This window comes from Solea senegalensis, linkage group LG15, assembly GCF_019176455.1.
Source record: "Solea senegalensis isolate Sse05_10M linkage group LG15, IFAPA_SoseM_1, whole genome shotgun sequence".
NCBI lineage: Eukaryota > Metazoa > Chordata > Actinopteri > Pleuronectiformes > Soleidae > Solea > Solea senegalensis.
The window spans coordinates 11,044,582-11,071,203 of record NC_058035.1 but is presented as its reverse complement, the minus strand read 5'-3'; the positions used below and the strand labels follow the sequence as shown (position 1 = coordinate 11,071,203).

The 26,622-nt window shown below is 39.5% G+C and overlaps 4 protein-coding genes across 7 annotated transcripts in view; 1 reads left to right on the top strand and 3 right to left on the bottom strand.

The window, feature by feature from the left end:
- The window catches only part of LOC122781711 (arginyl-tRNA--protein transferase 1), a 45,635-nt gene extending 34,698 nt beyond the window's left edge, over nt 1-10,937 (bottom strand). For 3 of the 4 annotated variants that reach the window (XM_044045671.1, XM_044045668.1, XM_044045669.1), the window contains exons 1-6: nt 10,774-10,937; nt 7,473-7,536; nt 7,271-7,333; nt 7,026-7,129; nt 6,675-6,905; nt 2,077-2,297 (exon numbers count right to left, since the gene is read on the bottom strand). In XM_044045671.1, the coding sequence (XP_043901606.1) occupies nt 2,077-2,297; nt 6,675-6,905; nt 7,026-7,129; nt 7,271-7,333; nt 7,473-7,536; nt 10,774-10,873 (783 nt within the window). In that variant the 5' untranslated portion in view covers nt 10,874-10,937. The remainder of the gene's footprint in view (nt 1-2,076; nt 2,298-6,674; nt 6,906-7,025; nt 7,130-7,270; nt 7,334-7,472; nt 7,537-10,773) is intronic. The other variant, XM_044045670.1, reaches the window with a different exon arrangement.
- Nucleotides 10,938-11,458: 521 nt separating this feature from the next.
- On the bottom strand, nt 11,459-17,938 carry LOC122782278 (delta-1-pyrroline-5-carboxylate synthase-like). Its single transcript, XM_044046568.1, has 17 exons — nt 17,809-17,938; nt 16,955-17,072; nt 16,680-16,831; nt 16,364-16,513; nt 16,149-16,253; nt 15,901-16,059; nt 15,464-15,554; nt 15,081-15,205; nt 14,842-14,986; nt 14,683-14,756; nt 14,169-14,268; nt 13,584-13,804; nt 13,347-13,484; nt 13,070-13,265; nt 12,782-12,903; nt 12,213-12,495; nt 11,459-12,084 (listed from the first exon to the last, which is right to left on the bottom strand). Exons 2-17 carry the CDS (start codon nt 17,049-17,051, stop codon nt 11,903-11,905), a joined length of 2,340 nt encoding a protein of 779 aa, XP_043902503.1. The 5' UTR covers nt 17,052-17,072; nt 17,809-17,938; the 3' UTR covers nt 11,459-11,902.
- Nucleotides 17,939-18,661: 723 nt separating this feature from the next.
- Nucleotides 18,662-20,783, top strand: LOC122782228 (E3 ubiquitin-protein ligase TRIM11-like). The gene is made up of 6 exons (XM_044046507.1): nt 18,662-19,234; nt 19,361-19,456; nt 19,559-19,792; nt 19,867-19,889; nt 19,974-20,107; nt 20,195-20,783. Exons 1-6 carry the CDS (start codon nt 18,662-18,664, stop codon nt 20,737-20,739), a joined length of 1,605 nt encoding a protein of 534 aa, XP_043902442.1. The 3' UTR covers nt 20,740-20,783.
- LOC122782224 (hyaluronan-binding protein 2-like) lies at nt 19,532-25,805 on the bottom strand. Its single transcript, XM_044046503.1, has 13 exons — nt 25,553-25,805; nt 25,210-25,339; nt 24,941-25,048; nt 24,380-24,490; nt 24,136-24,252; nt 23,915-24,025; nt 23,641-23,812; nt 23,458-23,555; nt 22,909-23,389; nt 22,645-22,787; nt 22,309-22,443; nt 22,065-22,210; nt 19,532-21,928 (listed from the first exon to the last, which is right to left on the bottom strand). The coding sequence occupies exons 1-13, from the start codon at nt 25,739-25,741 to the stop codon at nt 21,761-21,763; spliced, it is 2,109 nt and encodes a 702-aa protein (XP_043902438.1). The 5' UTR covers nt 25,742-25,805; the 3' UTR covers nt 19,532-21,760.
- Nucleotides 25,806-26,622: the final 817 nt, after the last annotated feature.

The following is a 26,622-nucleotide window of genomic DNA, read 5'->3' as shown; positions in this document are numbered from 1 at the left end:
ATTTCCAGTGCTTCACCATGTCATCTAAGAAAAAAAAAATTCTCTCCAGGATGATGTTACCCATAAGTAACTGGAGTGTGCAGTTATTTTTCCTTCATGCCTCCACACGTCTGTTTGTGTGCAATTATTATGTCAAACTTTATGATGAACATTGAAACAATTGCCCATTTGCAGTTAACCTGCCCCAAGGTCTCAAAAATGTATTATATTATTCCATCTGAATAATCTATTTATTTTTTGACATAGATATATGCATGCGTGTGTGTGTGTGTGTTATAAAGAAAATAGGGCGGAATGTCACACATTCTATCGTAAAATTCAACTTTCTAATCCTCTGGCATCATTTTAATGAACCATCTCTTGGTTTGGAAGCTTCTGTTGTTACTATATGACTGCCCTGAACTGTAGGAGAGAAGAACTAAACATCTGGTTGTCTGAGTTGGACCGAGCTGCCTTGCCTTGACTAGCAGATAAATGCTGAAGTTCAGTACTTTTGATTTGTTCTAGCACTGGAAATATATTGAAAGGCTGAGGGCTTTTTGGTGAACTAACACATAAAAAAGACAGGGCACTGCATGGAAATTTAATTTAACAATAACAGCCTTGAAATCTAACGCCAAATACTTTGATACTTTGAGAATGTTCAAAAAAAGACACATAACACCCGTGGCTTCAATAGGCTTTAATTAAAATGATTTTTTCTTTTTTGAAAGTTCTAGATCATGCACCGCACTGAAGCAGACAACTATAACTTTCAAACCTTTCCATGTTTGCAAAATGAGATTTAGAAAACAAAAGCTGTGATAATATGAGAAAACTGTGTAGACTTTTGATAACAGTCTTAAGGACAGTTCCACACTTTCCAGAGGAACCTGAGGGGCTCTGAACGGCGTGCTCACACTGCCCCCTGGTGGTGGAAAACCAAACTGTATAGATTTAGAGCCAAAAATAAGGCAATTGGTTTAAATAAATCGGATCTTGTCTCCCCTGTCACTATGACTTGTCTCTTTAGAAACCATTTGAATTAAATTTAAATGAACAGATTCTATCATGTCAAGGAAGAAACCAGCAGTTTCTTTCACAGTAAGCAAAGTTGAGTCTTTGGCACTAGCAAAGAAAAGCTTAATCACCAGAACCCCTCTGTATTTACATTATACTCATATCTTCCCTTCTTCGTATTCCTATATTCACATTTGTCATATTTATCCTGCAGCATTAAAGGCTAATGTGTGATATGGTTACCAGATATAAACTGAGCTGCTGGACTGCTTTTAATTTGTCTTGCGTAAACATCTGACTTCTGGTACTAGTTTGAAAACCTCTTTAAACTTAGTCAACTTAACAAAAACAAGACTCGGCATAGAATAGAGTAATTAAACTGCTTGTGATGCAAATTTGTCCTTTGGCTGTACATTTTTCAAAAAACAGCTAAATGTGCCATAGAGAAGCATTTCTTTTATTATTTCACCTGTGGAATATACATCATTATACCTGCGTTCATGCCCACCTAATGGAACTGAAAACTGCAGGCACCCTCAGAGGAGGTTTGTTGGGCTAGTCACAGAGACAGAAGACAGATACAGCCTGGTTCATCACTGCATCTGGCTCAAATCTTGGTCAAGACCAAGAATGACGTTTCCCTACCAACCTCAGCTTGAGGCCTTTGCCAGGGTTCTTTCTACATTGTTCTGCTCCCAACCAAAAGTTAATTTCCATGTCCTCTCATCCCGCCTGAGCTAAGAGCTGCGGTTTTAATGTCATAAGCAGGGAAACGCAACCCAGCGTGTGTGGTGTGCCTGTCATTTGGTTGAATTCAAACAGGGGATGGGGTGGTTTTTCCACTCTGCTCTAGCCAACTATCCTCTCTGCACATGTAAACACATGGTGAAGTCACTGGGGTTAGGGAAGAGGGCAGTAAGAAACCATTTTTTTTTAGCTAACTGAATCAAACATTATAGACACGGAAAGGTTAATACTATTTCCAAATGATAGGTGGAATCATAACAATGGGCTAATGTTTATTCCAAGTCACATAAATAAGTGAAAAGAAAACAACTTCTCCATATTTCTGCTTACCTCAAGGCAATGAGAAGAAATGTCTGGCAATGACTCACTGATGAAATCTTCCAAGGTTTTGCATTGGCTGCTCTGAGAGGGAGTAGGTGGGGTAGTAGACACAATGGAAGAGACCCCATCCGTGCGTTGTCTCATCTGCTCTTTCTGAAGACGTCGCTCCTTCCTCAAGTCTTTGGCCTTCCGACATGGCGGCCGATTAGGATCAGCTCCGATCCCTGCCACTCAAGAGAAGAAAGACAGAGGGAGCCAGTTAGAGGCAGCATGTTTATTCTGTTTTCATGCGAAAGCCATGGCATCACATTTTCATAGCTTTCCCAGGTGAGAATTTAGAAAAACAGGCAGTTGTGAAGAAATTCAACTTAATAACTGCCTTTTTGGATAAGAATGTAAAACCTCTCATAAGCTGTCCTTTGAACAAGAATATACACCACTGATAAGTCTCAAACTTGAAGCAGATTTTGAGTATTAGACCATGATTCTGATGGATTTCTCTCTGCCCATCTGGCCATGTTTGTTTTAGTGTACTCTCTGCCTAAATGGCCAGAGTCAACAGAGAGCTCTATGGAAGTTCCCTGGCTTGAAAGTCTTTACATTACATCACTGCTTAGGAGGCTATAGTAGACATTGGTTGCAAGTGGGTAGCAGCTAGGTAGTGTGGATTTCCAAAGAAACAGAAGAAATCAGAAGGCACACTAAATCCAAGGGTGTGTATTGTAAAGAAAACAACAACAGAGATAAGAGAGGTGGTGTGGGCACAAGAATGAGTAGCTCTGTTAAATACACCTAAGATTGCTACTGTCAGAACACACACACACAATCATAGACTTTCTCTCCCAAAAGACCATCATTCTAAAACAAGCACACACTAACATTTTCTAAAGCAACTCTCTCTCTCTGTCTCTCTCTCCCTTTCCTCTCACTCTCTGTACCCCCCCCCCCGCCCCCATCCCTCTGCTGTTTCTCCTCCTCCTCCACCACCACCACTTCCTGGGCTCGTGCCAAGGCCTGCAGCTCTCCGGGCATCCCATGTCAACAGTTTACACGCCCACATCCTGTTTGGAGCAATAAGGAAACGAGAGCCATTTCCTGCTTGTCCAATTGCCAACCACCACCATCAGCTTGCTTACTTACTTACCCCCTTTGTCAAAGTCACGAGGAAGAGATAGATGCCCAGTTCTGACAAGTGGGGAGAGAAACTCTGGCACTGACCAGGGTTCAGTGGCACGGATCAGATGACTCAAGGTCCTTTATTAAGTACTGCAAACCAGATACTATCCTGTAAAAGTAAATATGGCCCACAGCAAGAAATGTGTATAAAATGCTGGTTTATTTCAATAGATCTGTGGTTTGAGTTTTGTGCCACAAAAAGTTGTGCTTTTTGTAATGTCTGTTTCTGAGTCATAGCATACAGAGCGTGCCATTAAATGTATCTGTTTCTTGTTTCATATTTATGTCCCTGTTGGCCGTTTTGTTGTGTAAACGTCAATGACTGGAGGCACAACAAGAGGGAAGTGTTTCTCAAACATAAACACAAAACCCAGAGAGTTATGGAGTGGTCAAATGGTTTTCCCTGTCAGGATTAACACAGACAGGTCAAGAGTATCTAGAGTCTGGACTGTGTTCATCTCACTGACTCAGCCACAAATACATCAACCCATATCCTCGATTACTCTGTCCACGTGCCTCTTTCGCTCAGCAATTACACACAAAACACACACGCGCTCTCTCTCCCTCTGACACAGGTACTCCTGAGGACAGTATATACAGCTGTTATGAAGTTTAAGTCTAACAGATCAGTTCCTGTGGAAGACAGATGATCCCATTCCGGCAGTTAGCACACTGTAAAAGCTATGACACTCCAACTCACTTCTTCCCCAGGCACACTTACGACTCTAAGAATCAGAGTTAACTGGCTACACTTGTAAAATATTGCTTCACTTCATGTAAACATATACAGCCACAAAATTAATTTACTGTGGGAAGAGGGATGCTGCTTTCTGTGTCACTAATATACTAGGACGGGGGAAGCAGTGTCATTTTATGGTAACCTGTGCTGTGAAAAATTTTCAGACGACTCTCCTTACACGCTACGCTGCTTCCTTAACACCCACAAATACGGGCCATTAGTCATCACGCAGACACTATAACTTATACCACAATCTGCAAAAACACACAGCAATAAACACTGAGTTTGCCCTAAACCTGTTAATTATTTCTCTGCTACTAAATAATTTCCAAAAAATAAATAAAAATGTGTCAGTCTGGCAAAAGTGTGTCAGAAATTTTTGCGATTTTAACGGTAACGGTATTTAGTCAATATCCTTTAAAAATTAAATTGTTAAAGTCATCGATTACTGCTTACAGATTATATCAATGGACACAATGTTTCAGGAGGACTATTATGTTCTTTCAAGTAATTTAAATAATGTCAAGTTGCATATCGATAAAACAATCACAATATTATCTTAGACAATATATCTTGCCAACCTCTATCTTCTACATCAGTTTATCCCTGGCTTTATGGACACTATATGGCAGATGGGAAGCCATGTTTTCTCAAGTTAGAAACGGAACCTGCTCAAAGCTATAAAGAGCTTCAGTCATAAAGCTACAGGAGAGATATGTCCAGGTGGTTTCTGTTGGAGGTGAATAAGCAGGGCGGGGAGAATCCCTGGCTTAATGTAGTAAATCCTCCATGCTTCCTCTTTGATTGCCTCCTAACAAGACCTGATATTTTTGACAGTTTAAGAAAGGAGTGTGATGCTGACACAGCTGTAAGGGAAAACTCACACTGTAACAAATTATCTTTGTATATTTATGTCTGCATCTGGATCAACCTGTACCAATACCAAGCTTCCTGCTGCAAAAAAACAAAGTGTCTTTTGATTAATGAGCATGGGGCCTGTTCTTATTAGATATTAATGTTTGTTAGAAGTGCTGCTTCCTGTGTAAATTGGGAGTTTATTATCTCTTAACAATGAGTGTTTTTTATTCATTACTGCGAGCTGGCCATGAGGATATCCGGTACTGGTGATTAAAGAGGAGGACAAGACACTCGACACATGAAACAGCAGAACTCATTCACCAAGCTGCTGCACACAGTGAAGTCAATTACAAGGTAAACAGTGACACCCTGTGGTATTAAGCAGTGCTATGGTTTTACAGTGGATTATAGTGAACTTCTACTAAAGCTGCAGTCACTAAAGTTTAGTTTGCAGCAGCAACACAGAGAAGCCAATATGAACTTAGAGTAGACACAGTGTGAAGTAGAAGGAATTGGCATTTCAATAGTAGACAGTCGCTAGGTATTGTCCGACAATTATTCATAGTCACTGATATATCAGACTTTGTACACACACTGCCTCTTCTCTTCGCTCTAACAACTTGTTATCTGAAAGATACAAGCATGCAGCACATTGATATTTAGGCTGCATAAATCAGCACATATTTAGCACATGCAACTATATACAAGTAGATATAAAATAATGGACTAATGTATAGGAGCAACTAAACTGAATAACAAACTAATTATTTTCATTAGAAATTGTTTTGGCATTTATTTTCTTAACTCATTTATTTGCTTTGGCTCCAAAAATGTAAGACCAAAATAGCAATATAACAAAATAAATATCAATAATCAAAAAGCTGAAGTTCCTCCAATTATTCCACAAATTCAAAGCTCAAAGATATTCAGGTTACTATTAATATTTAAGAAACAAAAGTATAAAGTATTACATACTGAAAGTGAGAGTGAAACAAGCTCTGGTATTTGTATGCAGTTATCAAAAGATAAAGAGAGAATATCAAAGCTCCTACAAATACCTCATTTATTTAGGACATATACATTGTGAGAATGAAAAAAAAAGTCTATTATTCTCTATGGTTAATTTTCACTGAGCTATAAACCACACTTTTCGGCTTTGTGTTCTTCCCAGTGGGAAAGATGCAGGCAGGAAAAATAAAGAGGGAACAAAATGAAACATGGTTCAAAGGAAACAACAAAGAATAGGGGCATTTTAAATACACAAGTAACTCAAAGTCACTGTTTATTACAGAAAAGAGCCATGAGAATCATTTATAGAGGGGATTATAAGCACACCCACAGATTGTTTACTGAAGTGGAATTATTAACACTTAATGATTTTGCCAAGTTACAGACATTATTAAGTTGTACGTATAAGTGTGTGCTTAAAAGTCAAATTTAGTGTGGTTTGGGTATGAAAAGTCTGACATGGACCAAATAAACATACTGTGATAATCATGCTCTACAAAAGACTCATTAGTCTCTTTTACTACCTACAAAATTTTACTGCAATGCACCACATGATAAACAATCATGAAGACTGGATAATACTGGATATATGGAAAATACAAGGGTGAACAAGGTATAAGTAACATCTGAATATAAAGTGACAGTACTTTAATGCAGCACATTTTTAGGAAGTTGTTTTATTTGGCCAAAAAAACCTAAAATCCTAAAAGTAATATATAACGTTGCAAATCCAGCTGTGAGTAACAAGCATTTTAATACATTATTTCCATGATAGTCACAAGAACAGAATATAACCAGAATTTTAAAAGGGAACCAGATTCCTTACCTGGTTTAGGACCTGTGTTTTTTCCATCCGAGACAGACACTTCATCTTTCCTTGATTTTTCCGAGCCTGCAGCTGGAGCATCTGCCACCTCCTCCTTAATTTCTGTGATGGAGGGACAATCGGCTTCTTTCTTCTGAATGTCTGTGACAGCAACACACTTTACTTCTGCTTGGGAGAGTTTATTTGGTTCCCGTGGACCAACATCCTCACACACAGAGTCCATTGGCTCAGCTGTAAGGCACAAAATCGATATTGCTTTGACTAGATAATGCATTCTACAGAGCCACAATAACGTTGTGAGTGCATGCCCAGCTCGAACTGTAATGACTATTTTATTAAAAAGTTTCTCACCATCATTCTGTCCTGTTGGTAATTCCCCTTTGGAAATGAATTTACTGAGCTTTTTCAGGACTTTCTTGTGGGACTTGGTAGGCTCAAACTTTAGTGCATGACATCTTGACAAATAGCATAGAGATAAATGTTGGTTAGTACAACACATTGACAACACACTCCTGCTGTTACAAAACTGAATATTGCTACAATACAACATAATCAGCTCTGAAGTTAAAGTATAATGATGAGTAAAATATAATTACCTGATGGTATACTGTGGACAGCATGTCTTGTTCATTATGGGCTTGTACACATATTTCCCGCTTCTGACAAGACAAATAAACATAAATGATTGTAAAAATACAGTATTAATTATTTGAGAACTATATTTTTGAGCTATATGAATAAGTAAACACAACTGGTTCAGAAAAGAACACAGGGACTGATTTAAGAACAGCTACTTACCTCCTCCATCCTCTATCAATGAGGTCTTGATAGTCTTGTACTGTCATGGTATGAGACCACATACCTTTTGAAAACAAAAAGAAAAATCACTGCTTCTAAATGAGTCATACTTTTTATATCCAATAAAAAAAACAGAACAAAACAATTTTTCACAGCTTTGATGAAAATGATACACCATGAGGGACAAAAATTGAACATTTGATAAATCTATGTCCACTGTAACTGTAAAACTCACATTCCAGTCCAAGCTATATCAAAAGGAAACCATCACAAACTGGTAACAATGACTTCTGATGTCACTGGGTCCTTTTCAAAGCGTGTTTAAATTTGACAGAAATTGGAGGAATGTATAAAAATGTGAATTAATGTGTCAGCAAACTGCATCAGACTCTAATTGAAGGTCCAGATATTTGTATTACACAACCGCTTAATACATTCCCACAGTACTTTCCTGCTAACAAATGATCTATCAAAGTTGTATCTGTAGCCACAGCAGCATGACTTACTTCCCAGACGACTGAGCTTCACATTTGAACCTTTGGCCTTTTCTTCATGTGCATGTGCATGTGCATGTGCATGTGTATGTGCATGTGCATGTGCATGTGCATGTGCATGTGCATGTGCATGTGCACTCACTCACACACCAAAAATTAAGTTTCTTTGGCATGACCCCTATCAGTTTACATCGAGAACAAACAAGGGAACAGACTGTATACCAATTCACACAACACACACAACTCTGTTTGCGACAGAGTATAATGTTCCATGTCTCAGGAGACTAGTGCTTATCCAGAGTCCACAGAGACAAGGCAACAACAGAGCGACATTTGAGCAACCATGTACTAAATGGCGGGAGCAACTATATACTAAAAGAAACAAACATTGTCATAGAAGAGCATTTTAGTAACACATTTCAAACTCAAACTGAGAGTATAGTAGTAGAGTGTGAAGAAATGTGAACTGTTTATCTTAGAGAAGAGAAAATAATTGGTACATTTAGGGAATGACAGGGCAAAGCAGGTCAATGACCAATAAATCAGAAAGTTTGAGGACGTTAGAAGTTTTAAATGTTTTGGGTGTCACCTTGGCACAACAGAAGCACTTTTTTATCATTCACAAATGACCCATTCTCCTGCCTCCTCTGATGCATGACTGACACACTAACACTGAGCCGGGCAGATGTTGTGGTCTGTATTGCAGAGTCACATTTGCTCTGCATGGAACAACACTGTTGATAAGATCAATCCTTCAATCACAGTATTAACTTACTTATCACCAGCTTGGAAAAATCTACAGTTCAACATAAACAATGTTCATGCAGCTGCAAATCACTCACATCAAAAACTGTTATAAATAACTACCACCAAGTAAATACAAGCATTTCAGCAAAATCACAACTTCAGAAACTGCTTTTTTTGCCACAACTTTACTATTACAATGTTGATATTTTAGCCTCTAGTGGCCTGAAATATGAATTGCAATTTGCAAGTTTAGCCTCTTTTTTTCCATAAAACCTTGACAATCTTCCTTGCTCCTTCTTCCACAGAACAGTACCATGCCACCATGATGTAACAGATTACCACTCTTATCTTAGATTGTACAACAGCTCTCGTCACAGAAAATCCCTACCCATCTTCTTACACATCCTTTTTCTTGTTCTGTGTGTGTCCAAGTCAAACTTTGAAAAATGCATGTGACATTAAATATATTTGTCTTTAAATTACAGCCTCTATCTATCCCTGGACTGTACGGTTCCTTAAATCTGATCGGGTCATTTTAAATTCAATTTTCTAATGAGAGTGCATTTTACAGGAAGATCTGTCTGTTCTTCTTATTGATCTGTGCCTTGGCAAACTAAGTGTTTGTGTGATTGTAATTGGAGTTAGCTGCAAATGAAGTTGACTGATCTGAATATCTTGACAAAACACATGAAGAGGTAAAGTAAGCTTTCTGGTAAAGGTCCATGCTTTCCCTTGCCCCCAGTTTAAAATATTTACCATACATAAATTTGTGTAATACTCAAAAATACTGTCAAGTGATAAACACACTTTCTTTCTTAAAACCAAGTGCAAGAACTGAAAAGAACTGTGTACCTTGAAATGTCTATTGGCTCCTTGTTCATTTACTTTGTCACTGAACACCTAAGGCTGGGTATCAAGCTTCAGTACAATCGACCAAACTTTCTCTGTATCACTAAATATCAGAAATGTGTTATTCAATATCAAATTGTGGTACACCAGGAGGTTTTAATTCCTCAGTGTGAGTCAGTGTGATTTTCATTAGATTGGTACAGATAATGTATCATTCAGGAATCATATTCCAGGTCCGGGTATCAATGTTGATTCCATATTTTTAATTAGTACCCAGTTCTGACAAAATGGGGCCTTTACATCTGGGTCAGAGAGTAAAGATTCCCATCATAGCTTCTTCTGTTTTAACCAAACCAAACCATCCATATAGCAGACAAAGTATATACATGTTGTTGTTATCATACACACAGGTCACTGAATGTATCACTACAAATTTATCTCTGGTGACTCTACCACAGTAAACAGGCTGTAAAGCATGTTGAGCTTACATACATTAACTACCATGTCTTCCGTTTCATCCCCTTCAGCAGGTTGGGGAGTGCCTCTCTCATATTCAGTATCATGTTATGCTGGCACTGCATTACTCTCAGCTTACTGTAAAACTCTGCTGATACATTTACAGTCAACACAGGAAGTAGAAGAAAGTGATTAATTCATTCAGGGATATTTGATGTTGTGCCTTCAACATACCAATTTGATTTCTATTCAACGAATCATCCTTAAATCTGCTCCAGTGTCACAGACATGAACAAACAACCTAGAAATTAAACTGGGCAACAGCCTTGTTTTCCTTTCGTTACCGAGCCTGATACTAAAATAATGTTAACACATCTCTTACCCAGACTGTTGTACCACTGAAATGCATTTTAGCTGAACCAGTCCAAACCTGCTTATTTGTCTTCCTCCTTGTTTCGTTATTTTACGATAGTCTTATATTTTTCTTGGGTTCTGGAAGATGCTAATGGCTAAAACTTAGCTAGGTCAACAGTCTGACCACCATAAGTGTGGTTAGACGCTAACCCATGTGTGTACTGTGTGGACAGAGGCGACACATCCGCAACAGCTTCTTCCATGTCTGTTTTAGGATTATATACAGTGTTAACATTCAATTAGCAACCCCACTTTCAACACTGACCACTGCGGTCCAACAAGCTAGGTACTTAGCATATATATATATATAAAATCGTGCCGTTACTGCTTTAGGGACTTACCATGAGAAACGTTTCCCATTTCATTTTTACAGTAACCACAGCGGTAGCCGCCGTCTCCGCCGAAATATTCAACTATCGTGAAAGACTTGTTTCCTGCCATCTTTGATATCCACAAAGGTGACAGCTGACTTTCCCCAGTGTCTTGCGGCAAGTACTGCTGGTTCACAAACTCCGCCCGTAACTAGTACGTCATCAATGGTGCTTTGCAGAGCAGTGGGAGATTCGAATACTTATTTGCTGACATTGTGAATATTATTAGCGCCTGCTGCTGCAGGGTATACTATTGGGAACTCCTATGACACTAAACTTTGACATTTTGGTGTCGTCCAAAATTTGACAAAAATGTCAGTTTAGTATGTCATCCAAAATATGACAAAAATGTGATAGTTTCATTTCAACAGTAATTGTTTTTACTTAATTCAGTCTGCCTTAGTCTTTATTATTTATCCTTGTGTCCTCTTTTTACATTAAACACCAAAACAAATGCCTTGAATGTTAAAAACTACTTTGCAATAAAACTGAATCTCATTTTAAACTGGATGTTTCTTACTTTAAAAGAAAATCAGCTAATTTCATTAAAATATTTAATAAAAAGATAAATCAGACGATAGACCATATATATTGTTCAACAAGAAGCACTGTGATGCAGTCTTTTTAAAGGAGACATAAATGACAAAAACACCAGTTAAGAACTATACAGCATATTTATTGAGTCTGCAACAAAGAACCAAGATCAACACTCTGGGACTTACAAAAACACCAAGGGAGAGTTTGCATGTAGAAAAATATGTCATGGCAATAGCCATTGGTTTATTTTATTACCACTATAAAAATGAAAATGATTTGAGAATCTGTTTACATTATTAGTCATGGAACAACCAGTGATTCTCTAGGAAGATTGGTGTTTAACTTGTAAAAAGGTTTCTGTTCTGTTCACATATCAGCAGCTTGGTTGCCAATTACACTAACCTCAGTTTGGTATGTGAGCTTCCTGTAACATAATAATGGATTTACACAGGTGTTTAAGGAGCAGCTGAAAAGATGAAGTGCTGAGAACAAACACAGTCCTTAAAATAACTGGGTAAACATCAGACATCTTGATTCAGGTGATGAATATTTATTTGGGCAACTAATTGAAGCTACCCTGGTGGACAGGGATATTTTCATGGAGGTATTTCATACTGCCGTGTTCTGAAAAGTCAGCCGCGGTGTGTCCTTCCCCTCGAAGGATCCATTTGGTGGTAAGAAGCCCCTCCAAACCCACTGGACCTCTGGCATGTATCCGTGCCGTGCTGATACCAACTTCAGCTCCTGCAAGATAAGTGCTGTGATGTTAACCCTTCTAACAGTGCTAACTAAATGTTTACAGGATTACAGGATTTTTACTTTTTTCTCAGATAGTTTTAAGAAATAAAAACCATTCCTCATACTGTACTTACCTAGCCCAAAACGGTAGCCATCAGCAAAGCGAGAGCTAGCGTTCCAGAAAACACAGGCACTATCAACCTGCTGCAAGAACTGCTGAGCCGTTTCTTCATTCTCTGTCACAATAACGTCAGTGTGGGAACTGCCATATTTGTGGATGTGGTCCACGGCTTCCTGCATGCCGTCTACCACCTCAATGCAGCATTCAAGGTCCCCATACTCTGTCCTCAGAGATTTCACCTCAGATGGGCTGAAAGTTAAATAGGATGCAAACTGGGGACCTGCATGGATCTTGACCTAAGAAGAAGCAATACGACAATGATTTACTAACAATTAAATGAACTAACCAGCATTATATTGTTTCTAGAGCTTAGCATCAACAAAGGTTCTACTTTGATTCCATTAGTAATTATGTGGAATAATTGAATGTTCATTGTATGGCACAATGTCATACACTGCAATTCAAGAAAATAATATGAGACTATGCAGTTCACTACGGTAATGAGAGATTGACATAATTTACTTGTTTTTTCTTAGGCATACACAAATAAATTGAATCATAGAATGATGTAAAGTTTCTTACATGTTCTGCTCTGAGCATATCAATAATCTGGTCAAATATAGGAGTTCGCAACAGATCTCTATGAATAAGGATGGTCTCCATGGCGTTGCAGGCTGCAGGGTAGTCACATTTGGAGTCTCTGACTAGAACAACACATGAGACAGTATATTAAATCAGCAGCTTTGAGTTTCCCCAACAATAAATGAATACATTAATTAATTAATTAACAAACTAACTTCTACTACCGGTAATACACGATGGCTAAACAATAGTAGAATTAAAAATCAAAAAAATCAAATCAAAACCTACCAATATCAATGGCCTTGTCTATGCTGGCATCACTATCTATGTAGACGTGACAGATGCCTTCACTGTGGCCCAGTACAGGAATACCCTTAGCTGCCCTTTGGATTTCCCGCACCAGCTGGGACGAGCCTCTTGGAACGATCAGGTCAATCAGCTTTTCTAGTCTGCACAGATCCTCCACCTCTTCTCTTGTACTGACCTACACATCAAGGTCATTTTTTTTGTTTGATCATGTTAAAAAGTCAAATATCACAACACAACACAATCCTATTAGTTTTACCAAATGAATGGCATCTGTCACTCCATGAATGGAAAGTGCTTCCTGGGTTAGTTGATGTAGAATTTTATTTGTTCTGGCAGCTTCTTTGCCCCCCTTCAGTAGCAAAGCATTTCCACTGGCAATGGCCAGAGCCGACACCTGAAACACAATATTTAGAACATGAAATAAAAAAAAGAGAAAGTAGCTAGTGGTGATAAAGAATACAGTTCTTTAGACTGAGTGCTAGACTTGACTAGCCTGTGGGAGACAATCGGGTCGGGACTCAAAGATGACGAGCAGCACACCAATGGGGACTGTGATCTGTTCCAGTTCTAGATTGTTGGCCACTCTGGTCCTCCTCAACACCCGACCGACACTATCTCTTGAGGAATGGGCAAGCTGACGAAGACCAATGGCAAGGCTGTTTAGTTTAACAGTTGACAGACTGAGGCGATCAATGAGAGCCTGAGAGAAACGACCTATGAGGGAAAGAGTAAACAAAGAAAAACAAAAGAAATATGCATCTCCATCACTGGGGTGGTTGATGCACATCACATCTTTAAGTACAAACTGATTCTACACATTAGACAAATATATCAGTGTCATACATTTAAATCCAAGAAAACATACAATTCACTATAGTATTGACAGTTTGACATTATGTACTTAAGCAGACAAACATTCTAAATAAAAATTCCATTTTCCTTCTACTTGGCCGTTTTACAATAGTGCAATGTGACGTAATGTTAAAGAAATAATTTGGTGTTAATATATGGTAAAGTAAAACTAATGCATGCAGCTGTGGATCTAAGTGATCAGTGTCTCTTCTCTTTGACTCTCTACCTGATGCAACTGCCATCTCCATGTCTTTCTTGTTGGCACTGAGAATCTCATCTTTCTTTTCTGTAAGCAGCTCAGCAAGTGCGTAGATTATTTCTCCTCTCTGAAACAAAAACCCACACACAATTATTGTTTTCACATTGACCATATTTGAACTTCCTAATTTGTGCAGCACTTCTAGTATTTGTTTCCTATTATTTATGAACACAGCAATTTTGTTTTCTTTATAGGTCTTATGGACCTTCCCAGGTCTTACACGTCCACATTCCCATCTTGTTTGCGGCCGATGATCAAAACATTTGTGTTCCATTGAAGCCCAATATGATACCCGTTTTTCTAGAAGTCATGTTATCTTTCAAAGCTACCCAACTACTGACCAGAAATACCAAACCAGAATAACCAGAAGAAAAATAATGGCTGATTATAATGGCTTTCTGCCAAAAATAAGGTCTATATCATAATACTGTAAATCTTCACTTCAGTTAGCTGGACCACACTTAAGAAACAGGAAACGTACCTGTTCAGGGAGCAGAGAGGCCATAGTTCTGCCTGCATGTCGGGCCATCTCTGCCTGCTGCTCCACAGTTGGACCTTTTGATATCAAAAACACACACATTAAATATAAAAACATAAAGACAAGTGGGTAAAATATGTTCATGAAGGTTTTATCCTCTACCTGCAGGTTTTACTTCTGAGAAGAAGGTGCCAACTTTCTTTCCTTCCACAATGTCTGTAATAACGTGGCCTGTGACTTTAGGATCGGTGCCGTTGGCAATGATGACAGATGTCCCTCCTTGTAGGGCCCACAGTGCTGCTTTCACCTGGTTTGGGCATCATCATTCTGTTTTATTTACTTATTCATCATTCAACAAACTCAGTCTTGTTTACACTTCAATTACTTTCTGTCATGCTGACCTTGGCTTCCATGCCACCAATACCGACTCTGGACTTGCTGCCATACGTGATTAACTGCTGGTCTCCAGGATAGAATATATCAATAAGCTTGGCATCATCTGTTCCTGGTGGACTGTCATATAAGCCTGTTGAATAGAAGTGTTTTCATTTGAATTTCTCACAGGGGCAAAGGGTTAGTTAGTGCATATTTAGCTAAGAAAATAATCTACTAGCTTTCGCTATCTAACATAAAGGTTACCAAATATATAGCTAGTATACATTTTAAACAATATAATTATTAATATTTTATTTTTCATATGTATTTTTTACTTGCTTTCCCTTTTGAAAACATTTACTGAAGTGTACTTAATACATGAGACAAAATTAGAGGCTAGTGTCTGTACCTTGAACATCAGACAGGGCAATGAGGAGGTCTGCTTTCATTTCAACAGCTAGCCGTGCAGCCAAGCTGTCATTATCTTTAATGCTAATTACCTGGAACACAAATGAGATCATTCATTAGGCAAAAATGAAAATCACCGTCTCTCACATTATAGAGCAGATACATAGCTGATTAGCTGTGAGACTAACAAAAGCTTTTCAGTCCAGGACACAAACAATAAACAAACAATATTAAAATGTTCTTTCTAAAAGGAGTAAACACAAGCAACAACCCTGAATTAGCTTTTTTTAAAGGAGGCACCAAACATACAAAAGGTTAAATGTTAGCAAGGATGAAAAGAAAAACATACGTCTTAAACAATGTATGCTTTAAGCTTTCCACCATCACAATTCTGGACCACATACAGTATTCCCAGCATGCCCTTTACGCAGTACCCACATTTACGCCCTGTAGGTCACTGTTTGGAACAGGGGGCGGAACAACTGCATCATTGGTGTTGATGATAGGAACAATGTTCATCCGCAGCAGTTCATAGAGTGTGCTATCCAGGTTGCGACGTTTCTGGTCATCATGGAAATCAAGGTTGGTGACCAGAATCTACAGGCGAACAGAAATGCATATATTAAAAAAAGTATTGCAGTGATTTATTGCGTGTAACGTGTTTGATAGTAAAAACAAGTACATACTTGTGCAGTGCAGATACTGTACTGGGTGAACATAGCTTCATATAAAGCCATCAGACCACTCTGTCCAGCAGCCGCACACGCCCTTGCTTCTAATACTGGAAGTGACTGAAAAAGCAGGAGATTTCACAACAGATACAAATATAAGCTTATAAACATTTTTAACACATTCTTAAAAATTGTTTAATAAATGTAAGTGTTATCAAACTATTTCTTACCATTTCTTTGAGTTGGTTCTGACCAGAATGCAAGGCTTGTCTGACACTTTGAGACAGCAGGATTTCATGCCTCAGTCTCTGCCTCCCAAATGCCACCGCACCACTGGTGACAATCATCATCTCCCTGCCTTGATTCTGCAGCACGGCCACCTGATAGGACAAATGACATTCAAGTCCATCTTTCATAGCCTAGATTGCTCATTAAACCAGGGTTCTTTACATGTTCTGTGTCGTCAGCACATGTTTACACTTACACAATCATCACCAAAAGTTCATCTCTTTTTCCTGCATCAATAATATTAACATGTGGCTTTACCTGCTCTACTATTGAGGCCAGTCGTCCCAGTGCCAGACCACACTCATCTCCACGGGTCACCACAGCACTCCCAAGCTTCACTACAATGCGTTTGGCCTGCTTTAACTCACTGCGGTGAGCAAAAGGCTTCCCATGGGGACGTGGAGGTGAGACTGTAAAAAATAGGAACAGTGACTTTTATTACACATCAGCATAATAAGCATTATAGCATATCAAAGAGAAGACATGGTGAGAACAGTGTCCACCACAGTTCGAAAATTTGACCAAATACTTACATTTAGCATGTGAAAACGCTCGGATGGAAACTGAAGAGCCATTTGACTGCCAGTTTCTGGATGGCAGGCGAGAGCACAAGGCCAGCCTGGCAAACATGGCACTAACAAATGAGGAGAGCTGTGAGAAAAAAAACAGATAATCGGCAATCAGGCAATCAGGCAACAAGGCAACAATCAGACAATCAGGCCGTGACGATGTTATTGTCACGTTTCAATTGTATTACAATATTAGGGTGCCATTCCACCTTATGCTGTGCTTCTTCTTTATTGACATTCGAAAGTAACATCCTAACACCAAAACAGAATTATACATACCTTGAGTAAATAACCCTCAAGTAATATTTGAAAAATATAGCATGCCAGTCAGTCCATCTGTTATTTTCTAAAGTGAATGGTACAGTAGTGCTACATTTAACTGCCCCTGACTAATGACCTATTAAGCTGTGTGTATAAAATGTAAACAGTGGCACAAATCACTCCAAAATTGGTGAACATATGGTCGAGCATTATCTTAGTGTCACTTAAATAAGTCACACTGTATGACAGGGAGTTGTCACTGAACCAGTGAAGATGTTGTTGTTTACATGGGTTAACCTAGCAATATTAAATGTGAACTCGCTCTTCACAAGAAAATGAACAGTTGTAATTGAGGCCAACTACATTTGCAACTAGTTTTAGATCAATTCTGACTGGCTGTAGCGAGAAATTATAGGTGTTGCTCCTGTGAAAAAGTGCACACAGGGCTACTAGCTAATGTTAGCTAGCATTAGCTATCACGACATCTCACTGCCTAGCTCAGCTGTTGTTTTTGACAAAAATGGACAGAAGGTGATTTGCACATAATGAACACTTACCTGACAATGTCAATGTCCACAAAACCCCGTCACAACTGCACCTGTGGGAGCTCTGTAGGTGACACGTTGTCAGCCGGACAGGGGAACCCACGCTGCCACATCCACAGCCTACGTTGGTTGGTTGCGGCAAGTGAACTATTCACAAACGATATGTACGTAGGATCTGTGGATACGTCCATTGCGGAAGCAGGAAGAATACGTTTATTGCGTACGTAGAAATAGTTATTGTGATGGGCGGGCACTTCCGTAGGAAGTTGTAGTGCAGAAGAGAGTGTAAATACAGTAATTACACACCAGACTAAGTGTTTACATTATACTAACACAACTGCCCAAAGAAATACAGATAAGCCTACATCTTCATAATTTATAATAAAATAAAATGCAGTATCACATAATAATAAAGAATATAATATAAAATATATAAAGAATAGAATATTTTCATCGTAAAGCTGACTGTTGTGTAATATAATATTTGTAATCATTGTTAATGGATTAAAATACTGCAGGCACATTTTGTGATTGCACATTTTTTATGTTTTAGCCAAAAACACAGTATATACTGTATATACATATACATATATATACTACTTTAATAAATTCATGACAACCAAGTTGCCATTACAGCATTTAGTGGTCTAATTTATTCTACTTTGATGGAAACATGCCAGTCCATTGTGTGGTTTTCCTGGAGTCAATGGTTCGAAACATCTACTCGAGGATATCAGCTCATCTTTTGTAATCTGACTCTGGTACACGTGTGCCTTGCCAAGAGAGGCTTGTGAAACATTCATGAGCAGGAAGACTACAGGAGCACAGAACACTCTGAGCAGCAGCAACAGGTGCAAGCAGAGCTATGGGGACTGTTGAGGAAACCTTGAAGTGTCCCGTCTGCCAGGATTTATTCACAGATCCTGTGACGCTCCCTTGTGGACATGACTTCTGTCTCACCTGCATCCATGCTGTCTGGGAAACAGATGGGCCAAATGAAGGTCCTTTCTTCTGTCCAGAGTGTCAGATATTCCTCCCCTCTGACCTGACTCTGAAGATAAACAACAGCCTTCAGAACAAAATAAAGGACCTCACCACTAACAGGCCATCCGCTGCCGAGCCATCTCAATCATCTTCAACTGTCCACTGTAACCACTGTATAGAGACACCATCAGTGGCCGTGAAGACCTGTCTCACCTGTGATGCTTCACTGTGCCAGGCTCACACACTGCTACACCAACAGAGGTCTGCTCTGAGGGAGCACACAGTGGTGGATGTGACAGGGGATCCGCTGTCTCTCAAGTGCAAGGAACACCGTGATGAGCTCAAGCTGTTCTGTATGGAGGAGAGAGTTCCTGTGTGCTGTTTGTGTGTTCTTGTCGGTACGCACAAGAACCACAAGGCATCTCAGCTCCATGAAGCCTGTTCACACTTCAAGGTGAATATTTGTCATGTTTTGTCATTGGCTCCTGGGATTCATTTTCTTTTTTGACATTGTTGATTGTTGATTTCATTCCTCATTAGGGTATTAACTTTCTAAAGCAGGTTATATTTCTGTTATTAGGGCATATTAGAGTCCACAATGAACCAACTGCTGAAGAGGAGAAGTGAAGCAGAACTTGCTATCAAGGACTTGGAGTGCATGTACACACAGACATTGGTACAATCAATATAACACACATTTTTATATATTGTTTTTAATTCACAGTGAGTGAATTATTGAGTGTATTTAAACAATGTACTGCATATGTGTCTTTCCCAGAAATCTGCTGCAAACTTCAAAGAGAGAATCGCAGACAAGTACAACAGAATCCGCGTTGTGTTGGATGGTGATGAGCGTCTGATGATGCAGATCATAGATGCAGAGGAGACATACATGACAGAGTGGCTAGAAACCAAAAGGGGCTTCATGGAGGCCCAAATCGGAGAGATAGATAGTCTCAGAGCTTCTAACAAATTGCTCCTCCAGGAAACAAATGATCTGCAGTTCCTACAGGTAGATTCATAAAATGAGTATCATGTGTTACTGTGCATAAAGTATAGTTGTACATTATCCTTTTTATTCCACAGAAAATTGCAACAATGAATCCTTGGTGAGTATGTCCTGCCTCTTTTTGTTATCTATTCCCCACTTCTTCTGTTAGGATTTTTTTAATGGTTTTCAGTTTTTATCGTAGTGAACCATTGGATTTAGCACCAATCCAGGAAGTAGAGAGGGATCTGTGTGACCTTGAGAAACTGAGAACAGTGGAGAAGCTGGTGGATGACCTTTCAGTGGCTCTGTCTCAACATTTTCCACGAATGTGGTCATGTTAGTGAGGAATCTAATATTTACCAATCTGAAATTCACCCTGACTATCGCTGCAGTTTCGCTCTGAACGCTCATTTTCATTTGCAGATCTAAGTTCTCCTGCCCTGGACACCGAAACAGCCCACCCAAAACTGGAAATATCCCAGGATGGGAGGCAAGTGTGCTGGAGAAGACAGCCTATCACTGAGGCTGCGAGCCAGCAACCATATGACTCCCAGTACAGTGTCCTCACTCAAGAAAGCTTTGCTGCTGGCCAGCACTACTGGGAGATCATAGTCCAGGAGAAACTGTACTGGCTGATAGGTGTGACCACTGGGCCAGTTAACAAAGAAGATGAATCAAGTCAAGTAAACAACACATTCTGGTGCATCTACCATGGGGACGGGCAGTACCTGGCTCTGCATGATACCCAGGAGAAGCAATTGTCAGTGGGAAAGAGAGTTAAAAAGCTGGGCATACTGGCCAATCTTCAAAAGGGGGAGTTGTCATTCTACAATGCTGATGCAATGACCCTACTTCACTCATTCTGTGTGCAGTGCAAGGAGCCTCTGTATCCCATGTTAAACCCATGCATTGATGTGAACGGACTGAACCACCAGCCTCTTACCTTGTTCTGGATAAAAGACCCCTGAGAAATCCAGATCTAGGTGAAGACTGAACATCTGGGATGTTAGAATGTATTCAGTATCAACCTCTGTTTTGTCTTCACCAATATTTTTTCACAATTATTTAAACTTTTGTTCACATCAAATTACAATGTGACACTATAAAAGCTGTACGGTAGGTATTATTTTATGGTTCTTCATAGTTATATAATAATTCCTATGTCACATGCTGAGGACATTGCAAGTCAGGTGCATCATCAAACAGCATTTTTGCTCTGTGCAAAAATCTAGCTCTCGTGTTTGTTCTAATGTATTTCAGGAAGTCAATGACCCGTGTGTAATCTTAAACTACTTTCTTCTTTGTATAACTGTATCATCAACTCACTAGACCATGAAGGACAGGGGCTCCTTTATTCTCACATGCTAGTGGACCAACAGAGCTACTGAAGCAAATAGAATGTCTTGTGCAGTTGAATAACATAATTCACACACTACTGTGTATGTACTGTATCTGTTTACTTTGACTCTTTAATTTGCTTTGTGGCTCATTAGCAGAACCTTGTATGACACAAAGAGTTTTTAAATAGTGTTTAGAAAAGGAGAAAATTAAACTTTATTTGATTTTGAGCAGAATTTTTTTGAGCACTGGCTTCTTCAAAAACAAAAAGCTTTTTTTCTTAAAAAAAAAAAGTGGCACAGCAGCAGATACCTATGACAATTGATGTCATTTGTGGGTTTCGGTACAACTCTTATCTGAGTTCAGACGAGCCAACCTTGGGCCTGATGAGGATGTAAAGACAAATATAAACAGCATAAAGAAACACTGAAGACAAAAAGCATTTGTGGGCTGTAAATGTCTGGACACTTTAAAACTTTGACTCCATTTCTTCAAGGACTGGAGAACCGAGAGACCATTGACTGATGTAAAGATGATGGACTAAGAAAATATTGCGCAAAAAAACAAAATTCATAATTCAAAAGCTTAACATTATGAATGGGATTTGTTCCATTCCCAGGCAGGCCTGTGGGTACACTGACTGGAATATTCTTACGGAAATGTTGCTTGAGTCTTCAATTTGATCCAGTCCAAGAAGTGAGTGACCTGTGTGTAGACCCCAGGCTTGTTCTTCTTCCCACATTGGTCTCCCCAACTCACCACACCATAAACAACACTGGTATTGTTCTCCTTACAAGTCAGTGGTCCCCCAGAGTCACCCTGAAACAAGAGAAAACAGCTGACCACACAAAAATGCACTGGTGCACACAGCAAACCGAACACACATCTGAAAAGTTAGTTGGTCACATATTTTGAATGATAACATGCTGTTAACTGGCAAGGTTCCTCCACTCACCTGGCAGGAATCCACACCTCCATGCAGGTAACCAGCACAGAACATGGTATTATCCAACGTTTTACCATAAACAGCTTCTTCAGCGCATTTCTCCTGGTTGATCAGCAAAACATTGGCCTTCAGCAGGTGGTTGGAACCAGACTCGGCTGCAGAGGCATGAGATGTCACAAATAAAACAATGCAGACCAGAAATCATAACAACGGCAGCGTTGTTTTGCAAATGAATATGCAAACTCGGTCTTACAGTCCTCCGTGGCACCCCATCCAGAAATGGTACACTCCTTCCCATCAGGCAGTTTGGCATCAGGCAGACAGGCTGTCTTTACAAACTGGGTCTCAGTGGCACAAACACCGTCAGTACCATTCAGCCTCAGCACAGCTTTGGAAATGCAAATCATATTTAATGAGCGATAGATAGACATAGACAAAGTCACATAAAACAAGAGTGATATAATAAAATACTTAAACTGTATTGAAACTGCTAATATATTTACTCATTTTGTGGGACTTAATTCTAAAATGTAATATTCTTGGAACTATCAATTCTAAATTGATATCAAATGAAAGAGACATGGATCACCTATGTCATTGTACACAGCTTTCGGAGTCTCCCTAAAGTTCTCATGTACAATAGCCTCTTCAACGCGTAGGACTTGCTCTGAGGGTTCCTCCACATTCAGTGACAGACTTCCCAACACCACCTGCATGTCCTTTCTTTGATCACTGTTCAAACACAAACCACACATGATTCATTCACATGTGTCAACTAGACCAGAATTAACAATCCATGTAACGTTTTTTTTTGTTTTTTTTATAATTATGGAGGCAATAACAAAGTGCGTACATGCAGTGTCCTGCTGTCAGTACCCAGCAGCTGGCAATGAGAACTCCTCCACAGATGTGTCTGTGTGGCAGGTTGGTGTTCATTGGTCTCACTTGCAAAGACACTTGCCAGGGTAAAGCCCCAGGAGCAACCTTTAGACCTCCAAAGATTCGGGTAATAGCTTGTTTTGCCTGAGGCATTCCACAGGTGGAGAACTGTTTAGGCAGCGCAGTGGTACTGGGGATGGTAGGACCTTCAGTGGCTACAGGAGTAGGCTGTGGAGCCTGGCCTTCAGTAGTTACGGGGGGTTTAGTAGTCATGGGGGGGTTAGTAGTCACTGGGGGTTTAGAAGTCACTGGGGGTTTAGAAGTTACAGTGGGATTGGTAGTCATTGAGGGTTTGGGGGTTGTTGGCTTGATTTCTGCTGTAGGTTCAGGTTTTGTAGGTTCTGGATAGGCACTCGGATCAGGGACGGTGGGAATTATATCAGTTGGTGTCACATCTGAAAACACAGAGCAGAGAATGGGGAATTGTCTTAATCAGAAATTGGTCTGAACATTGGATGCTGACCTGTTGGCTCAGGACACTCGGTCACATCACAGTAGTCCCACCGCAACTTGCGGCCCCTTCTGTAGAAACACCAGGGCATTCTATCCCCATCTGGGTTCCTGTGACACATAAAATGTGTGAGTGAATGTCCTCTTATAGCTGTTGTCCATGTTTAAATACCATACATATTTATTTTCCCTTCACCTGCAGAAGTTGTGAGGGCCAAGTCCCTCTGGGTCCTCGAAGGAGCTGAAAGGATTTGTTCCTTTATCCAGGATAAAGTGTGAGTTCCAGTATAGGCATTCATCACCATCATCTGTCTCACTCACATTGCCACGATATGACTCTCCATCGTCCACATAGCAGTCATCAGGGCCTAAGAAATGCAAGAAATTGATATATAAGGGATGGAATTTGAGTAATGATAGAATTTTACACTGGAAAATGGAACATGATGATTTAGGGATGAAGCATTTACCAACATGGCAAAAGCGTCCTCTGTACCCTGGAGCGCACTGGCAGTCAAAGTCGTTACCATCCCTGATACACGTTCCACCATTTTTACATGGTGAATTCTCACACGGTGCCACTTTGGAGAAAAACGGTACAAAGTGTAAGAGACAAAGTGTTTCCTGGAACTGTGGAAAGAATAGGAGAAGACAAACCTTAATCTTTTTAAGATTAAGAAATGCTGCCTACCTCTTAAGCACCTTGGTGGCTGGAATGGCTCCTTGCACTTGCATTCATAAAAGGGGTCAGTTGAAGTCAGCACACATTCACCACGTCCACATCTACCTCTCTTACAAGCTTTTGGACCTGAGGTGAAAGCATAATAAAGAAAATAGTTTTTTGGTTTTTTTTACATTTGGTTGTTTTTAAATGAAAGGTCTGCAGGCAACTGTTTCAAATAGTTGCCTGTTTCAAATAAGATAATGTTTCAAACCTTTCTCGCATCGTCTTCCTTTGAAAGGTTTGGGACAGTCACATTTGATTTTTTTCTTGCCTTTCTGCTCACACACTCCATTGTGTAAGCAAGGATTTGGGTCACAGTCACCTAAGAAACAAGAAATTAGAAAGAAAGAAACCACTTTACATGAGAGCTTAACACAAGAAAAATGACATTACATAATTATGCCTTATGAATATTTCCTTATGTTTCCTCATTTCTCCAATCATGTCTCAACATCACAATCCACATCACACAGCATGCATGTGCATCATAAAAATGCATGTTTAAGATAGAACAGTGTTGCATAGACTTTTGCTTTTCATTCCACCCTGTGTTGTGTTTTATAGTTGTGTTTGCTTTTTAAATTTTATTTTCCTTTTATTGTGAAGCGCTTTGAGCTGCAATCCTTGTATGAAAGGTGCTACACAAATAAAGTTTATTATCAATATTATAATCATTTGCTTTACATCAGTGCAAATGCTGGTGTGCAGGACAGTATGTGACCACATGATCCGAGAGTAAAACATTTAGACACATTAATGAAAAGTTAACTACCTTGTGGCTCCTGAAGGTCAAAAATCCAGTCTAAAAAGCTGCGGTCATCATCATCGTCCTCATCATCGTCATCACCATTAGCTCGCTCAATGATCTGAAAGAAATAATCTACCACACCATTTTTTCCCATTAAGTAGAACGCACTGCTGTTTGCAAATGTTCAGTTCAGTAAAGCAATTATCACTCCAGTTTACAGAGAAGGATTGACATTAGTGCTTAATACATAACATGCACTGCATATGAGAAATAAAAGGAAAAGAAGCACTAACCCGCAATAATCTCGTCAAATTTTATTTTCTTTTTCTCATGTCTATGATGTCCATCATGATCATGGCCATGGGCATGACCATGGCCATGTCGATGTCGGTGTCGATGCTTTTTGTCCTTTTTAGGTTTCAGCTGAATAAAATAATAATTATTATTTCAACTGACAGTGCCGCGTAAGAAACATACTGCTTAATCATACATTTCGAAAAGAGAAGCATGGGCAGCAAGTTCACACAGTTAACTGGCACAGTGGATTATCAAATATTGCCACACTTTAAATGAGAGTTCATAAATGAAAGCCATCGTCACACAATGTTTTCCATAATACACACAGTAAATACGTACATCGGCAGGTATGAGCAGCGCTGCCAAGAGCAGGCAAAAGAAGAGGAGCTTTAAATGCATGATGGCAGACGATCCGATGACATCCAGAAGAGTCAAAGGAGAGTGCTCTCTGGCAGAACACTCACACTGTTCTAACCATTTGTGTTGGTACACTAACCTTTGATTCAGCGGGGGCTGTCTGTCATCCATATTTGTTGATGAGTCAGTTATTGATTTTAGCTGCAGTCTTTAGTAATCATTTTCCAGGAATAATTTGCAGAAAATCACTCATAAACTCTTAATGAACACATCATCAACATTGTTCTCTATTTCGTCTTTGGAATTTAAATTATATTTAAATGACGTCAAACTCATTTCGATCAAATGGGCTTAGAATGCACTCAGCTTCAACCCAAAAGCTCATAGAGCATATTTGCAAAGAGTCTGTTATTTGTTTGAATGTAGACTTTGGATCCACAAATGCACACTGGGAGCATCTCAGTATAAATTAATGGGACTGCATGTGGCTGCTCATAATTCTATATATTTATGTGAAATGACCTTGTATAACTTGGATTATAAACAATATTATATTATATTGTGTCTCTCTGTAATTAGAATCCTTACATTCAGTAATTTCAACAAGGAGTAAAAGAACCACTTTCTAATATGGTACCAACGACTGTTTATAGACAACACGTCTCCACTTCCTTCCACTGGACAAAATTAAGCCGTATTTGAACTCTGACCTTTCAGTTTGGCTCTGCTAACAGTGAGTAGGATGCAGTCCCAGGTGCACAACTGGGTGAGTTGCTGACACAACGCCCACCCGTGACATGAGCCACCACGTGCAGCACCAGATACTGTATCAGCAAACCCAAGTGCAGAGCAATCTTCCCCCAAAGCCCAGCTGTGTGATACGTTAGATCACAGATTGCATGTGGGCCTGGGTCCTGATTCCACCCGGCAAGAAGTAAAAGGTCATTACTGTAGGTCAACATCTTCTCTCTCTCCAAGCATTTAGCATTCATCAGATAGAAGTCTGTGCCAGCATGGAGTGGCTGCCATGTTGTGGATTCTGGTTCTTGTCA